Below are 17,142 nucleotides of genomic sequence, written 5' to 3' on the forward strand. Positions count from 1 at the left end.
ATTCACCCAGCAGAGCTGATATAGCTCCTCCCCTCTACGTCAGTCCCAGTCATTCTCTTGCACCCAACGACTAGATAGGATGTGTGAGAGGACTATGGTGATTATACTTAGTTTTTATGACTTCAATCAAAAGTTTGTTATTTTACAATAGCACCGGAGCGTGTTATTACTTCTCTGGCAGAGTTTGAAGAAGAATCTACCAGAGTTTATTACTATGATTTTAACCGGAGTAGTTAAGATCATATTGCTGTTCTCGGCCATCTGAGGGAGGTAAAGACTTCAGATCAGGGGACAGCGGGCAGATGAATCTGCATTGAGGTATGTAGCAGTTTTTATTTTCTGAATGGAATTGATGAAAAAATCCTGCTATACCGTTATAATGACATGTATGTATACACTTCAGTATTCTGGGAATGGTTTTTCACCGGAACTACTCTGTTAAAGGTCACTAATCCTTTTAATAAATATTGTCATGTTAAACGTTTTTGCTGGAATGTAGAATCGTTTACATTGCTGAGGTACTGAGTAAATAAATGTTTGGGCATTATTTTCCACTTGGCAGTTGTCTGCTTTAAATTGTGACAGTTTCGTTTCTCCTCACTGCTGTGTGTGAGAGGGAGGGGCCGTTTTGGCGCTCTTTTGCTACGCATCAAAAAATTCCAGTCAGCTACTATTATATTTCCTGCATGATCCGGTTCACTGACAGATCTCAGGGGTCTTCAAACTTCTTTGAAGGGAGGTACATTCTCTCAGCAGAGCTGTGAGAATTTTTATTGACTGTGAATAAAAACGTTACTCTATAATTTTTTATGTCAAATTTAGTTATTTACTAATGGGAACAAACCTTTGCTAAAAGTTGTGTTATTTTAAACTTGATGCTATAACTGTTTCAGTTCATTATCTCAACTGTCATTTAATCGTTAAAGTACCTCTTTGAGGCACAGTACGTTTTTGCTAAAAAAGATTATAACCAGGTTGCAAGTTATTGCTAGTGTGTTAAACATGTCTGACTCAGAGAATATCTGTGTCATTTGTTCCAATGCCAAGGTGGAGCCCAATAGAAATTTATGTACTAACTGTATTGATGCTACTTTAAATAAAAGTCAATTTGTACAATGTGAACAAATTTCACCAAACTGCGAGGGAAGAGTTATGCCGACTAACTCGCCTCACGCGGCAGTACCTGCATCTCCCGCCCGGGAGGTGAGTGATATTATGGCGCCTAATACATCTGGGCGGCCATTACAGATAACATTACATGATATGGCTACTGTTATGACTGAAGTTTTGTCTAAATTACCAGAACTAAGAGGCAAGCGTGATCACTCTGGGGTGAGAACAGAGTGCGCTGACAATACTAGGGCCATGTCTGATACTGCGTCACAGCTTGCAGAGCATGAGGACGGAGAGCTTCATTCTGTGGGTGACGGTTCTGATCCAAACAGATTGGATTCAGATATTTCAAATTTTAAATTTAAATTGGAGAACCTCCGTGCATTACTAGGGGAGGTCTTAGCAGCTCTCAATGATTGTAACACCGTTGCAATACCAGAGAAAATGTGTAGGTTGGATAAATACTTTGCGGTACCGGCGAGTACTGACGTTTTTCCTATACCTAAGAGATTAACTGAAATTGTTACTAAGGAGTGGGATAGACCCGGTGTGCCGTTCTCACCCCCTCCAATATTTAGAAAGATGTTTCCAATAGACGCCACTACTCGGGACTTATGGCAAACGGTCCCTAAGGTGGAGGGAGCAGTTTCTACTTTAGCTAAGCGTACCACTATCCCGGTGGAGGATAGCTGTGCTTTTTCAGATCCAATGGATAAAAAATTAGAGGGTTACCTTAAGAAAATGTTTGTTCAACAAGGTTTTATATTGCAACCCCTTGCATGTATCGCGCCGATTACGGCTGCGGCAGCATTTTGGATTGAGTCTCTGGAAGAGAACCTTAGTTCGTCTACGCTAGACGACATTATGGACAGGCTTAGAGTCCTTAAACTAGCCAATTCATTCATTTCGGAGGCCGTAGTACTTCTAAACAAATTCCTAAGAGTTCCATCGTTCAAAATGGAAACTATTCGGACAATCTTACCTATGATCCAAAAGGGTCAGTACATGACCACAGTGGATTTAAAAGATGCTTACCTTCACATACCGATTCACAAAGATCATCAACGGTATCTACGGTTTGCCTTCCTAGACAGGCACTACCAGTTTGTAGCTCTTCCATTCGGATTGGCTACGGCCCCAAGAATCTTCACAAAGGTTCTGGGCGCCCTTCTGGCGGTACTAAGACCGCGAGGGATTTCGGTAGCTCCGTACCTAGACGACATTCTAATACAAGCTTCAAGCTTTCAAACTGCCAAGTCTCATACAGAGTTAGTTCTGGCATTTCTAAGGTCGCATGGATGGAAAGTGAACGAAAAGAAAAGTTCTCTTTTTCCTCTCACAAGAGTTCCATTCTTGGGGACTCTTATAGATTCTGTAGAAATGAAGATTTACCTGACAGAAGACAGGTTAACAAGGCTTCAGGATGCATGCCGTGTCCTTCATTCCATTCAACACCCGTCAGTGGCTCAATGCATGGAGGTGATCGGCTTAATGGTAGCGGCAATGGACATAGTACCTTTTGCACGCCTACACCTCAGACCGCTGCAATTGTGCATGCTAAGTCAGTGGAATGGGGATTACTCAGATTTGTCCCCTACCCTGAATCTGAATCAAGAGACCAGAAATTCTCTTCTATGGTGGCTTTATCGGCCACACCTGTCCAGGGGGATGCCATTCAGCAGGCCAGACTGGACAATCGTAACAACAGACGCCAGCCTACTAGGTTGGGGCGCTGTCTGGAATTCTCTGAAGACTCAGGGATTATGGAATCAGGAGGAGAGTCTCCTTCCAATAAACATTCTGGAATTGAGGGCAGTTCTCAATGCCCTTCTAGCTTGGCCCCAATTAACAACTCAGGGGTTCATCAGGTTTCAGTCGGACAATATCACGACTGTAGCTTACATCAACCATCAGGGAGGGACAAGAAGCTCCCTAGCAATGATGGAAGTATCAAAGATAATTCGCTGGGCAGAGTCTCACTCTTGCCACCTGTCAGCAATCCACATCCCGGGAGTGGAAAACTGGGAGGCGGATTTCTTGAGTCGCCAGACTTTTCATCCGGGAGAGTGGGAACTTCATCCGGAGATTTTTGCCCAAATACTTCGACGTTGGGGCAAACCAGAGATAGATCTCATGGCGTCTCGCCAGAACGCCAAACTTCCTCACTACGGGTCCAGATCCAGGGATCCGGAAGCGGTTCTGATAGATGCTTTGACAGCACCTTGGAACTTCGGGATGGCTTATGTGTTTCCACCCTTCCCGCTGCTTCCTCGATTGATTGCGAAAATCAAACAAGAGAGAGCATCTGTGATTCTAATAGCGCCTGCATGGCCACGCAGGACTTGGTATGCAGATCTAGTGGACATGTCATCCTGTCCGCCTTGGTCTCTACCTCTGAGACAGGACCTTCTGATACAGGGTCCATTCAAACATCAAAATCTAACTTCTCTGAAACTGACTGCTTGGAAATTGAACGCTTGATTTTATCAAAGCGTGGTTTTTCTGAGTCGGTTATTGATACCCTGATCCAGGCTAGGAAGCCTGTTACCAGAAAGATTTACCATAAAATATGGCGCAAATACCTATACTGGTGCGAATCCAAACGTTACTCCTGGAGTAAGGTTAGGATCCCTAGGATATTGTCCTTTCTACAAGAAGGTCTAGAAAAGGGTTTATCGGCTAGTTCATTAAAGGGACAGATTTCAGCTCTGTCCATCTTGTTGCACAGGCGTCTGTCAGAAAATCCAGACGTCCAGGCTTTTTGTCAAGCTTTAGCTAGGATCAAGCCTGTGTTTAAAGCCGTTGCTCCGCCATGGAGTTTAAACTTAGTTCTTAACGTTTTACAAGGTGTTCCATTTGAACCCCTTCATTCCATTGATATAAAATTGTTATCGTGGAAAGTTCTATTTTTAATGGCTATTTCCTCGGCTCGAAGAGTCTCTGAGTTATCAGCCCTACATTGTGATTCTCCTTATCTGATCTTTCACTCAGACAAGGTAGTTCTGCGTACTAAACCTGGGTTCTTACCTAAGGTAGTTACTAACAGGAATATCAATCAAGAGATTGTTGTTCCATCCTTGTGTCCAAATCCTTCTTCAAAGAAGGAGCGTCTTCTACACAATCTGGATGTAGTTCGTGCCCTCAAGTTCTACTTGCAGGCAACTAAAAATTTTCGCCAAACTTCTTCCTTGTTTGTCGTTTATTCTGGACAGAGGAGAGGTCAAAAAGCTTCTGCTACCTCTCTCTCTTTCTGGCTTCGTAGCATAATACGTTTAGCCTATGAGACTGCTGGACAGCAGCCTCCTGAAAGAATTACAGCTCACTCCACTAGAGCTGTGGCTTCCACTTGGGCCTTTAAGAATGAGGCCTCTGTTGAACAGATTTGCAAGGCTGCAACTTGGTCTTCGCTTCATACTTTTTCCAAATTTTACAAATTTGACACTTTTGCTTCTTCGGAGGCTATTTTTGGGAGAAAGGTTCTTCAGGCAGTGGTTCCTTCTATATAATGAGCCTGCCTATCCCTCCCGTCATCCGTGTACTTTTGCTTTGGTATTGGTATCCCAGAAGTAATGATGACCCGTGGACTGATCGCACATAACAGAAGAAAACATAATTTATGCTTACCTGATAAATTCCTTTCTTCTGTTGTGCGATCAGTCCACGGCCCGCCCTGTTTTTTAAGGCAGGTAAATATTTTTTAAATTATACTCCAGTCACCACTTCACCCTTGGTTACTCCTTTCTCGTTGATTCTTGGTCGAATGACTGGGACTGACGTAGAGGGGAGGAGCTATATCAGCTCTGCTGGGTGAATCCTCTTGCATTTCCTGTTGGGGAGGAGTTATATCCCAGAAGTAATGATGACCCGTGGACTGATCGCACAACAGAAGAAAGGAATTTATCAGGTAAGCATAAATTATGTTTTCTAAAGCAGTGTTGGTTATGCAAAACTGGGGAATGGTAAGTAAAAGGAGTATCTATCTTTTTAAACAATAACATTTTTGGTGTTTACTATCCCTTTAAAACAAAGGGATGGTAAATCCTAGCTTTTGTGATACTCTAGGATTTACCAGTGGAACAAATAAAAGGGACTTTCAGTCATGAAGTATAAAATACTTTATGCTCAAAGTTCCTTTATTTGTTTGAAGCGTTTGCCGCACTGAGCTTTTCAGGCAGCCTGTGGCAGAACGCTATTTTGATGTGAGGTGATGCACGGCTATTGGCTAAGAGGAGGAAACATCACCTCTCAGCAAAATAGCATTCTGCCCTGGGCTGCCTGAGGCACTCAGCGTGGCGAATACTTCAAACAAATAAAGGAACTTTCAGCATGAATTTTTTTATACTTCATGACTGAAAGTCCCCTTTATTTGTTCCAATGGTAAATCCTAGCATTTCACAAACGCTAAGATAGGAGACAAAATAATGAAAGTGTATTACAAAGTTGTTGTTTTTTAAAGGGACAGTTTAGTCCAAAACAAACTTTCATGATTCAGATAGGGCATGTAATATTAAACAATTTTCCAATTTACTTTTCTCACCAATTTTGCTTTGTTCTCTTGGTATTCTTAGTTGGTTCATATGCTAATTTCTTAGACCTTGAAGGCCGCCTCTTAAGAATGCATTTTAACAGGTTTTTCACCACTAGAGGGTGTTAGTTCATGTTTTTCATATAGATAACACTGTGCTCATGCACGTGAAGTTACCTGGGAGCTATCACTGATTGGCTAAACTGCAAGTCTGTCAAAAGAACTGAAATAAAGGGGCAGTTTGCAGAGGCTTAGATACAAGATAATCACAGAGGTAAAAAATATATAAATATAACTGTGTTGGTTATGCAAAACTGGGGAATGGGTAAAAAAGGGATTATCTATCTTTTAAAACCATAACAATTCTGGTGTAGACTGTCCCTTTTAACTACACATAATTAAACATGCTATATTACAATCTCATTCTATTTAAAGTGATTGTAAAGTTTAAAGAATTAAAGCCCACTATCTAAAAATACTCTCAAAAACAGGGGCACTTTAATTCATTTAAACTTTACAATCACTTTATTAAACAGTAGGGTAAACAGACCGCTGATCCGGCTTCCTCCAATCGTTGTGTGTCCCGTGAGCTGGACGCCAATGGGGGCAAGCAACGATTGGAGGAAGCCGGATTCATTATTGAGATGCAAAATACAGCCGGAGAAGCAGGCGGAGGATCAGCGGTCTGTTTACCCTAATGAAATAGTAAGTATTTAATTCATTAAAGCACTTTTTTTTTTTTTTTTTTTTTGTAAAGTGCCTCTGTTTTTAAGAGTATTTTTAGATACTGGGTTTTAATTCTTTAATCTCTACGATCACTTTAATATCTGTTTATAAAATGTATTTAGTGTTTAATGTCCCTTTTTAATAAACCAATAATAACCAATTTGCTGCGATAAGCCGATAAGTGCTGTCATTTTAGTTTCGCTTTCCATTGAGGTCCTGCTCCTTGTTTGTGCTTATTTTATTAAACAAGATAACAATCTCCACCAAAGATATTTCAATTATTTTAATAGATTTTATTTATTGGGTCTTTGGTGTAACAGTCACAGTTTCTGCTGTGTAATATTTTCTTAGATTTAAGAAAAGTTTTTGGTGTTTGACACTAGTAATTGTGTGTTCTGAAAGTGGTTTAAAATTGTGTGCTCTATCTGAATCATGAAAGTTGAATTTTGACTTTAGTGTTCCTTTAACTACACAGCAAAGTATCACTTCTGACCCTATACACTTGATACATGAAACTGTAAATTTCAATGTTTATTCTCTGTTGGATTTCTTAGGTTGCACAGACTGAGGGCGACAAGAAAGGAAAGAAAGATGACAAAATGAAAGAACTACTTCAACTGAATGAACTATTTAGACCAGTTGTAGCTGCACAAAAGGTCAGCAAAGGTATGAAAACGGCATGATATGTATTTTATAGACAAAGTTTAAAAAACAAAGTAAAAATGTAGTTTGATTTTTAAATTTAGAATTAACCAGAAATACAATTGGATTAATCAGCTCCTTTCTGTCTGTATCCCATAGATATTGATCTTTCTCCTTTTTTTTTTTTTTTTTTTTTCTCTCCTCTGCATTATTCATATTTGTTTTCCTGTACTATGTGAATGTCTTTATCACACAATTGGGCACTTTAACAACATATTACTCTTGGGTCAAAGGAAGAATTTCTTCTCCTAGTACCAAGGCTGATGTTTTTCATTGCACCCCTGTAACTCTGTAAAATCTGTGTCCAATCCCTACCTTTAGGGAAAAAAGGCTTATACAAGTTCTTGAGATGAAAGAAGTAGTTCTATGCATTTTCAGTGACTAAATAAACTTGATAACTTATCACAAAATTCTCTTTTTCCTCTGCAACTTGTACAACTTTAAGAAAATAAATACATAATAGTCCAAAAGAAGCCATAGCTTGCAGTGTTCTCACTATTTAATGAGCACAACTCCTGACTGATTTTAATGACCACTCGGCTAAAATTTAAGCCAATATTACAATAAGCTATTATTACTTTTCTCCAACATTGGTGTGTCCGGTCCACGGCGTCATCCTTACTTGTGGGATATTCTCTTCCCCAACAGGAAATGGCAAAGAGTCCCAGCAAAGCTGGTCACATGATCCCTCCTAGGCTCTGCCCACCCCAGTCATTCTCTTTGCCGTTGCACAGGCAACATCTCCACGGAGATGGTTAAGAGTTTTCTTTCATGTAATTAGCAAGAGTCCATGAGCTAGTGACGTATGGGATATACATTCCTACCAGGAGGGGCAAAGTTTCCCAAACCTTAAAATGCCTATAAATACACCCCTCACCACACCCACAATTCAGTTTTTACAAACTTTGCCTCCGATGGAGGTGGTGAAGTAAGTTTGTGCTAGATTCTACGTTGATATGCGCTCCGCAGCAAGTTGGAGCCCGGTTTTCCTCTCAGCGTGCAGTGAATGTCAGAGGGATGTGAGGAGAGTATTGCCTATTTGAATGCAGTGATCTCCTTCTACGGGGTCTATTTCATAGGTTCTCTGTTATCGGTCGTAGAGATTCATCTCTTACCTCCCTTTTCAGATCGACGATATACTCTTATATATACCATTACCTCTGCTGATTCTCGTTTCAGTACTGTTTTGGCTTTCTACAAACATGTAGATGAGTGTCCTGGGGTAAGTAAATCTTATTTTCTGTGACACTCTAAGCTATGGTTGGGCACTTTGTTTATAAAGTTCTAAATATATGTATTCAAACATTTATTTGCCTTGACTCAGAATGTTCAACTTTCCTTATTTTTCAGACAGTCAGTTTCATATTTGGGATAATGCATTTGAATTTATCATTTTTTCTTACCTTCAAAAATTTGACTCTTTTTTTTTCCTGTGGGCTGTTAGGCTCGCGGGGGGCTGAAAATGCTTCATTTTATTGCGTCATTCTTGGCGCGGACTTTTTTGGCGCAAAAATTCTTTTCCGTTTCCGGCGTCATACGTGTCGCCGGAAGTTGCGTCATTTTTTGACGTTATTTTGCGCCAAAAATGTCGGCGTTCCGGATGTGGCGTCCTTTTTGGCGCCAAAAGCATTTAGGCGCCAAATAATGTGGGCGTCTTATTTGGCGCTAAAAAATAAGGGCGTCGCTTTTGTCTCCACATTATTTAAGTCTTATTTTTTTCAGTGCTTCTGGTTGCTAGAAGCTTGTTCTTTGGCATTTTTTCCCATTCCTGAAACTGTCATTTAAGGAATTTGATCAATTTTGCTTTATATGTTGTTTTTTCTCTTACATATTGCAAGATGTCTCACGTTGCATCTGAGTCAGAAGATACTACAGGAAAATCGCTGTCTACTGCTGGAGCTACCAAGCTAAGTGTATCTGCTATAATTTTTGGTATCTGTTTCTCCAGCTGTTGTTTGTATTGCATGTCATGACAAACTTATTAATGCAGATAAAATTTCCTTTAGTACTGTTACATTACCTGTTGCTGTTCCGTCAACATCTAATTTTCAGAGTGTTCGTGATAAACATAAGAGATTTTATTTTTTAAATCCATTAAGAAGGCTATGTCTGTTATTTCTCCTTCTAGTTTACATAAAAGTCTTTTAAAACTTCTCTTTTTTCAGATGAATTTTTAAATGAACATCATCATTCTGATACTGATAATGGTTCTTCTGGTTCAGAGGTTTCTGTCTCAGAGGTTGATGCTGATAAATCTTTGTATTTGTTCAAGATGGAATTTATTCGTTCTTTATTTAAAGAAGTATTAATTGCATTAGAAATAGAGGATTCTGGTCCTCTTGATTCTAAATCTAAACGTTTAAATAAGGTTTTTAAATCTCCTGTAGTTATTCCAGAAGTGTTTAATCTCCCTGATGCTATTTCTGAAGTAATTTCCAGGGAATGGAATAATTTGGGTAATTCTTTTACTCCTTCTAAACGTTTAAGCAATTATATCCTGTGCCATCTGACAGATTAGAGTTTTTGGGACAAAATCCCTAAGGTTATGGGGCTGTCTCTACTCCTGCTAAATGTGCTACTATTCCTACGGCAGATAGTAATTCATTTAGATAGGAAAATTGAATCCTTTCTAAGAAAAGCTTACTTATGTTCAGGTAATCTTCTTAGACTTGCTATATTTTTAGCGGATGTTGCTGCAGCTTCAACTTTTTGGTTAGAAGCTTTGGCGCAACAAGTAACAGATCATAATTTTATAGCATTATTATTATTCTATAACATGCTAATAATTTTATTGGTGATACCATCTTTTGATATCATTAGAGTTGATGTCAGGTATATGTCTCTAGCTATTTTAGCTAGAAAAGCTTTATGGATTAAACTTGGAATACTGATATGTCTTCTAAGTCAACTTTGCTTTCCCTTTCTTTCCAGGGTAATAAATTATTATTTCAACTGTTTCTGGAAGGAAGGGAACTTTTTTTCCAAAGGATAAAAAATCTAAGGTAAATTTAGGTCTAATAATCATTTCGTTCCTTTCCTCACAATAAGGAACAAAAGCCTGATCCTTCATTCTCAGGAGCGGTATCAGTTTGGAAACTATTTCCAGTTTGGAATATATCCAAGCCTTTTAGAAAACCTATAGCCAGCTCCTAAGTACCCATGAAGGTGCGGACCTTATTCCAGCTCAGCTGGTATGGGGCAGATTACGTTTTCTTCAAAGAAATTTTGATCAATTCCGTTCTCAATTTCTGGTTTCAGAACATTGTTTCAGAAAGGTACAGAATTGGCTTCAGTTAAGGCCTCCTGCTAAGAGATTTTTTTCTTTCCCGTGTCCCAGTTAACACAGCAAAGGCTCAGCATTTCTGAAATGTGTTTCAGATCTAGAGTTGGCTGGAGTAATTATGCCAGTTCCAGTTCTGGAACAGGGGCTGGGGTTTTATTTTATCTCTTCATTGTACCAAAGAAGGTCAATTCCTTCAGACCAGTTCCGGATCTATCAATATTGAATCGTTATGTAAGGATACCAACATTCAAGATGGTTACTGTAGGACTGTCCTGCCTTTTGTTTAGCAAGGGCATTATATGTCTACAATAGATTTACAGGATGTGTATCTACATATTCCGATTCATCCAGATCACTTTTAGTGTCTGAGATTCTCTTTTTAGACAAGCATTACCAGTTTTGTGGCTCTACCGTTTGGCCTAGCCTCAGTTCCAAGAATTTTTTTCAAAGGTTCTCGGTGCCCTTCTTTCTGTAATCAGAGAACAGGGTTTTGGTATTTCCTTATTGGACAATATCTGGGTACTTGCTCAGTCTTCTCATTTTCGAAGAATCTCATACGAATCGACTTGTGTTGTTTCTTCAAGTTCATAGTTGGAGGTTCAATTTACCAATCAGTTCATTGATTCCTCAGACAAGTGTAACCTTTTTAGGTTTCTAGAATAGATTCAGTGCCTATGACTCTGTCCTTGTCAGACAAGAGAAGTTTAACATTGATATCAGCTTGTCAAAACCTTCAGTCACAATTATTCCCTTTGGTAGCCTTATGCATGGAAATTTTAGGTCTTAGGACTGCCGCATCAGATGCGATCTCCTTTGCTCGTTTTCACATGCGACCTCTTCAGCTCTGTATGCTGAACCAATGGTGCAGGGATTACTCAAAGATATCTTAATTAATATCTTTAAACCGATTATACGACACTCTCTGACATGGTGGGCAGATCACCATCGTTTAGTTCAGGGGGCTTCTTTGTTCTTCTGACCTGGACTATAATCTCAACAGATGCAAGTCTTACAGGTTGGGGAGCTGTGTGGGGGTATCTGACGGCACAAGGGGTTTGGGAATCTCAGGAGGTGAGATTTCCGATCAATATTTTGGAACTCCGTGCAATTTCAGAGCTCTTCAGTCTTGGCCTCTTCTGAAGAGAGAGTTGTTCATTTGTTTTCAGATAGACAATGTCACAACTGTGGCATACATCAATCATCAAGGAGGGACTCACAGTCCTCTGGCTATGAAAGAAGTATCTCGAATTTTGGTTTGGGCGGAATCCAGCTCCTGTCTAATCTCTGCGGTTCATATCCCAGGTATGGACAATTGGAAAGCGGATTATCTCAGTCGCCAAACGTTGCACCTGGGCGAATGGTCTTCACCCAGAGGTATTTCCTCAGATTGTTCAAATGTGGGAACTCTCAGAAATAGATCTGATGACTTCTCATCTAAACAAGAAACTTCCCTGGTATCTGTCCGGATCCAGGGATCCTCGGGCGGAGGCAGTGGATGCATTATCTCTTCCTTACAAGTGTCATCCTGCCTATATCTTTCCGCCTCTAGTTCTTCTTCCAAGGGTATTCTCTAATATTCTTAAGGAATGCTCGTTTGTCCTGCTGGTAGCTCCAACATGGCCTCACAGGTTTTGGTATGCGGATCTTGTCCGGATGGCCTCTTGCCAGCTGTGGACTCTTCCGTTAAGACCAGTCTTTCTGTCTCAAGGTTCTTTTTTCCATCAGGATCTCAAAACCTTAATTTTAAGGTGTGGAGTTTGAACGCTTGATTCTTGGTCAAAGAGGTTTCTCTGACTCTGTGATTGATACTATGTGACAGGCTCGTAAATCTGTATCTAGAGAGATATATTATAGAGTCTGGAAGACTTATATTTCTTCAGGATGGTTTAGATAAAGGTTTGTCCGCAAGTTTCTTGAAAGACAAATCTCTGCTCTTTCTGTTCTTTTTCACAGAAGGATTGCTAATCTTCCTGATATTCATTGTTTTGTACAAGCTTTGGTTCGTATAAAACCTGTCATTAAGTCAATTTCTCCTCTTTGGAGTTTGAATTTGGTTCTGGGGGCTCTTCAAGCTTCTCCTTTTGAACCCATGCATTCTTTGGTCGTTATATTACTTTCTTGGAAAGTTTTTTGTTTCTTTTGGCCATCTCTTCTGCCAGAAGAGTCTCTGAATTATCTACTCTTTTTTGTGAGTCTCCTTTTCTGATTTTGCATCAGGATAAGGCGGTGCTGCGAACTTCTTTTGAATTTTTTACCTAAGGTTGTGAATTCTTACAACATTAGTAGAGAAATTGTGGTTCCTTCATTATGTCCTAATCCTATGAATTCTAAGGAGAAATCATTGCATTCTTTGGATGCTGTTAGAGCTTTGTAATATTATGTTGAAGCTACTATGTCTTTCCGAAAGACTTCTAGTCTATTTGTCATCTTTTCCGGTTCTAGAAAAGACCAGAAAGCTTCTGCCATTTCTTTGGCATCTTGGTTGAAATCTTTATTTCATCATGCCTATGTTGAGTCGGGTAACACTCCGCCTCAAAGGATTACAGCTCATTCTACTAGGTCAGTTTCTACTTCCTGGGCGTTTAAGAATGAAGCTTCGGTTGATCAGATTTGCAAAACAGCAACTTGGTCCTCTTTGCATACTTTTTCTAAATTCTACCATTTTGATGTGTTTTCTTCTTCTGAAGCAGTTTTTGGTAGAAACGTACTTCAGGCAGTGGTTTCAGTTTGAATCTTCTGCTTATGTTTTTTTCATTAAAATTTTATTCTGGGTGTGGATTATTTTCAGCAGGAATTGGCTGTCTTTATTTTATCCCTCCCTCTCTAGTGACTCTTGTGTGGAAAGATCCACATCTTGGGTAATCATTATCCCATACGTCACTAGCTCATGGACTCTTGCTAATTACATGAAAGAAAACATAATTTATGTAAGAACTTACCTGATAAATTCATTTCTTTCATATTAGCAAGAGTCCATGAGGCCCGCCCTTTTTTGTGGTGGTTTTGATTTTTTTGTATAAAGCACAATTATTCCAATTCCTTATTTTATATGCTTTCGCACTTTTTTCTTATCACCCCACTTCTTGGCTATTCGTTAAACTGAATTGTGGGTGTGGTGAGGGGTGTATTTATAGGCATTTTAAGGTTTGGGAAACTTTGCCCCTCCTGGTAGGAATGTATATCCCATACGTCACTAGCTCATGGACTCTTGCTAATATGAAAGAAATGAATTTATCAGGTAAGTTCTTACATAAATTATGTTTTTTGGTGTTTAAATGTAGTTTTTATTCTTCTATCAAGTGTTTGTTATTTTAAAATAGTGCTGGTATGCACTATTTACTCTGAAACAGAAAAGGATGAAGATTTCTGTTTGTAAGAGGAAGATGATTTTAGCAGACAGTAACTAAAATCGATTGCTGTTTCCATATAGGACTGTTGAGATGAAGTAACTTCAGTTGGGGGAAACAGTTAGCAGACTTTTCTGCTTAAGATATGACTAGCCATATTTCTAACAAGACTGTGTAATGCTGGAAGGCTGTCATTTCCCCTCATGGGGACCGGTAAGCCATTTTCTTAGTCAAAAACAAACAGAATAAAGGGCTTATTATGGGCTAAAAAACTGGTAGACATTTTTATGGGGTAAATCGATTGCTTTATTTGTGCATATTATTCAAATTTAGGCTAACAATTGACATTTATAATCTTGGGGAACGTTTATAAAACGGCAGGCACTGTATTGGACCCCTTTTTCAGTCAGGGGGCCTTTCTAGTCATAGACTGAGCCTCATTTTCGCGCCATTAATGCGCAGTTGTTTTTTGAGAGCAGGGCATGCAGATGCATGTGTGAGGATCTAAGAATCTCTGAAAAAGCTTTTAGAAGGCGTCATTTGGTATCGTATTCCCCTCAGGGCTTGGTTGGGTCTTAGCAAAGACTGTATCTGGGACTGTATAGAGGTTAAATTGAAAAACGGCTCCGGTTCCGTTATTTTAAGGGTTAAAGCTCTGAAATTTGGTGTGCAATACTTTTAAGGCTTTAAGACACTGTGGTGGTAATTTTTGAACAATTCCTTCATACTTTTTCACATATTCAGTAATAAAGTGTTTGTTTGAAATTTAAAGTGACAGTAACGGTTTTATTTTAAAACGTTTTTTGTGCATTGTTGACAAGTTTAAGCCTGTTTAACATGTCTGTACCTTCAGATAAGCTATGTTCTATATGTATGAAAGCCAATGTGTCTCCCCATTTAAATTTATGTGATAATTGTGCCATAGCGTCCAAACAAAGTAAGGACAGTACTGCCACAAATAATGATATTGCCCAAGATGATTCCTCAAATGAGGGGAGTAAACATGATACTACATCATCTCCTACTGTGTCTACACCAGTTTTGCCCATGCAGGAGGCCCCTAGTACATCTAGTGCGCCAATACTTATTATCATGCAACAATTAACGGCTGTAATGGATAACTCCATAGCAAATCTTTTATCCAAAATGCCTACTTATCAGAGAAAGCGCGATTGCTCTGTTTTAAACACTGAAGAGCTAGAGGACGCTGATGATAATTGTTCTGTCATACCCTCACACGAATCTGAAGGGGCCATGAGGGAGGTTTTGTCTGAGGGAGAAATTTCAGATTCAGGAAAAATTTCTCATCAAGCTGAACCTGATGTTGTGACATTTAAATTTAAATTAGAACATCTCCACGCACTGCTTAAGGAGGTGTTATCTACTCTGGATGATTGTGACAATTTGGTCATTCCAGAGAAATTATGCAAGATGGACAGGTTCCTAGAGGTTCCGAGGCTCTAAACAAACGCACTAGTATTCCTATCGAAGATAGTTGTGCTTTCAAAGATCCTATGGATAAAAAATTGGAAGGTTTGCTTAAAAAGATTTTTGTACAGCAAGGCTACCTTCTACAACCAATTTCATGCATTGTTCCTGTCACTACGGCAGCGTGGTTCTGGTTCGAGGAACTAGAAAAGTCGCTCAGTAGAGAAACTCCATATGAGGAGGTTATGGACAGAGTTCACGCACTTAAATTGGCTAACTCTTTTATTTTAGATGCCGCTTTGCAATTAGCAAAATTAGCGGCGAAAAATTCAGGGTTTGCTATTGTGGCACGCAGAGCGCTTTGGCTAAAGTCTTGGTCAGCGGATGTGTCATCCAAGACAAAATTGCTTAACATCCCTTTCAAGGGTAAAACTTTATTTGGACCAGAATTGAAAGAGATTATTTCAGACATCACTGGGGGAAAGGGCCACGCCCTTCCACAGGATAGGTCTTTTAAGGCTAAAAATAAGCCTAATTTCTTCTGTTAAGTGTGATCAGTCCACGGGTCATCATTACTTGTGGGATATTAACTGCTCCCCTACAGGAAGTGCAAGAGGATTCACCCAGCAGAGTTGCTATATAGCTCCTCCCCTCTACGTCACCTCCAGTCATTCTCTTGCACCCAACGACTAGATAGGACGTGTGAGAGGACTATGGTGATATATTTAGTTTTTATATCTTCAATCAAAAGTTTATTTTATAATAGCACCGGAGTGTGTTATTCCTTCTCTGGTAGAATTTGAAGAAGAATCTGAGTTTTTCTATGATTTTAGCCGGAGTAGTTAAGATCATATTGCTGTTTCTCGGCCATCTGAGGAGAGGTAAACTTCAGATCAGGGGACAGCAGGCAGATTAATCTGCAAAGAGGTATGTAGCAGTTTATTATTTTCTGACATGGAATTGATGAGAAAATCCTGCCATACCGTTATAATGTAAACTCAGCCTTGAATGCAGTAGATGTAGCTGATATCAGGCTGTCATGTATGTATATTTTACACTTCAGTTTTCTGGGAAATGGTACTTCTCTGGCTTTTAAACTGTATACATAGACTTAACCTATTTTGCAGGGACTTGCAATAGGTTTTAAATGACAATTAATTATTGAGGTAAAACGTTTTTTTGCTGGCATGTAAAAACGTTTTTTTCTCTGAGGTACTGGGTGAAAAAATGTTTTGGGCACTTTTTTTTCCACTTGGCAATAGTTTTGATTTAAATTAGAGCAGTTCACTGATCCCTCTCACTGTTATGTGTGTGGGGGAGGGGCCATTTTTGGCGCTTTTACTATGCATCAGAAAAACTCAGTCAGAGGTTCATTTTCTTCCTGCATGATCCGGTTCATCTCTACAGAGTTCAGGGATCTCAAGAGTCTTTTTTGAGGGAAGTAATCATTACAGCAGAGCTGTGCTGATTGTATTGACTGTGATATAAAAAACGTTTATTTGTGTATTTTTTTCTGCTGCCTGGGTTAGTTATCATTTGCTGAGGGGAACAATCCTTTGCTAAAACTGTATATTCTGACAAAGATTGATGCTATAACTTAATTATTTTATCTGTTATAATATTTTCTGTGCTTCTTAAAGGCACAGTTCGTTTTCATATTATTTGTAAATTACTTTGAAAAGTATTTCCAAGTTGCTGTTTATTTGCTAGTGTGTTAAACATGTCTGATTCAGAGGAATATCTCTGTGCTATATGTGTTAATGCCAAAGTGGAGCCCAATAGAAATTTATGTACTAAATGTATTGATGCTACTTTAAAAAATAGTCAATCTGTACAAATTGAACATATTTCACCAAACAACGAGGGGAGAGTTATGCCGACTAACTCGCCTCACGTGTCAGTACCTGCATCTCCCGCTCAGGAGGTGCGTGATATTGTAGCGCCGAGTGCATCTGGGCGGCCATTACAAATCACATTACAAGATATGGCTACTGTTATGACTGAAGTTTTGGCTAAAC

General features: G+C 39.3%; 1 protein-coding gene across 1 annotated transcript in view; it reads left to right on the forward strand.

Annotated features, from left to right (window-relative positions):
• Positions 1-17,142, forward strand: part of ZC3H15 (zinc finger CCCH-type containing 15) — a 97,654-nt gene that overhangs the window by 17,280 nt on the left and 63,232 nt on the right. Inside the window, exon 3 of the mRNA XM_053698540.1 lies at positions 6,919-7,030. Within this exon, the coding sequence (XP_053554515.1) occupies positions 6,919-7,030 (112 nt within the window). The remainder of the gene's footprint in view (positions 1-6,918; positions 7,031-17,142) is intronic.

Source organism: Bombina bombina, chromosome 1 (genome assembly GCF_027579735.1).
Source record: "Bombina bombina isolate aBomBom1 chromosome 1, aBomBom1.pri, whole genome shotgun sequence".
NCBI classification, from domain to species: Eukaryota; Metazoa; Chordata; class Amphibia; order Anura; family Bombinatoridae; genus Bombina; species Bombina bombina.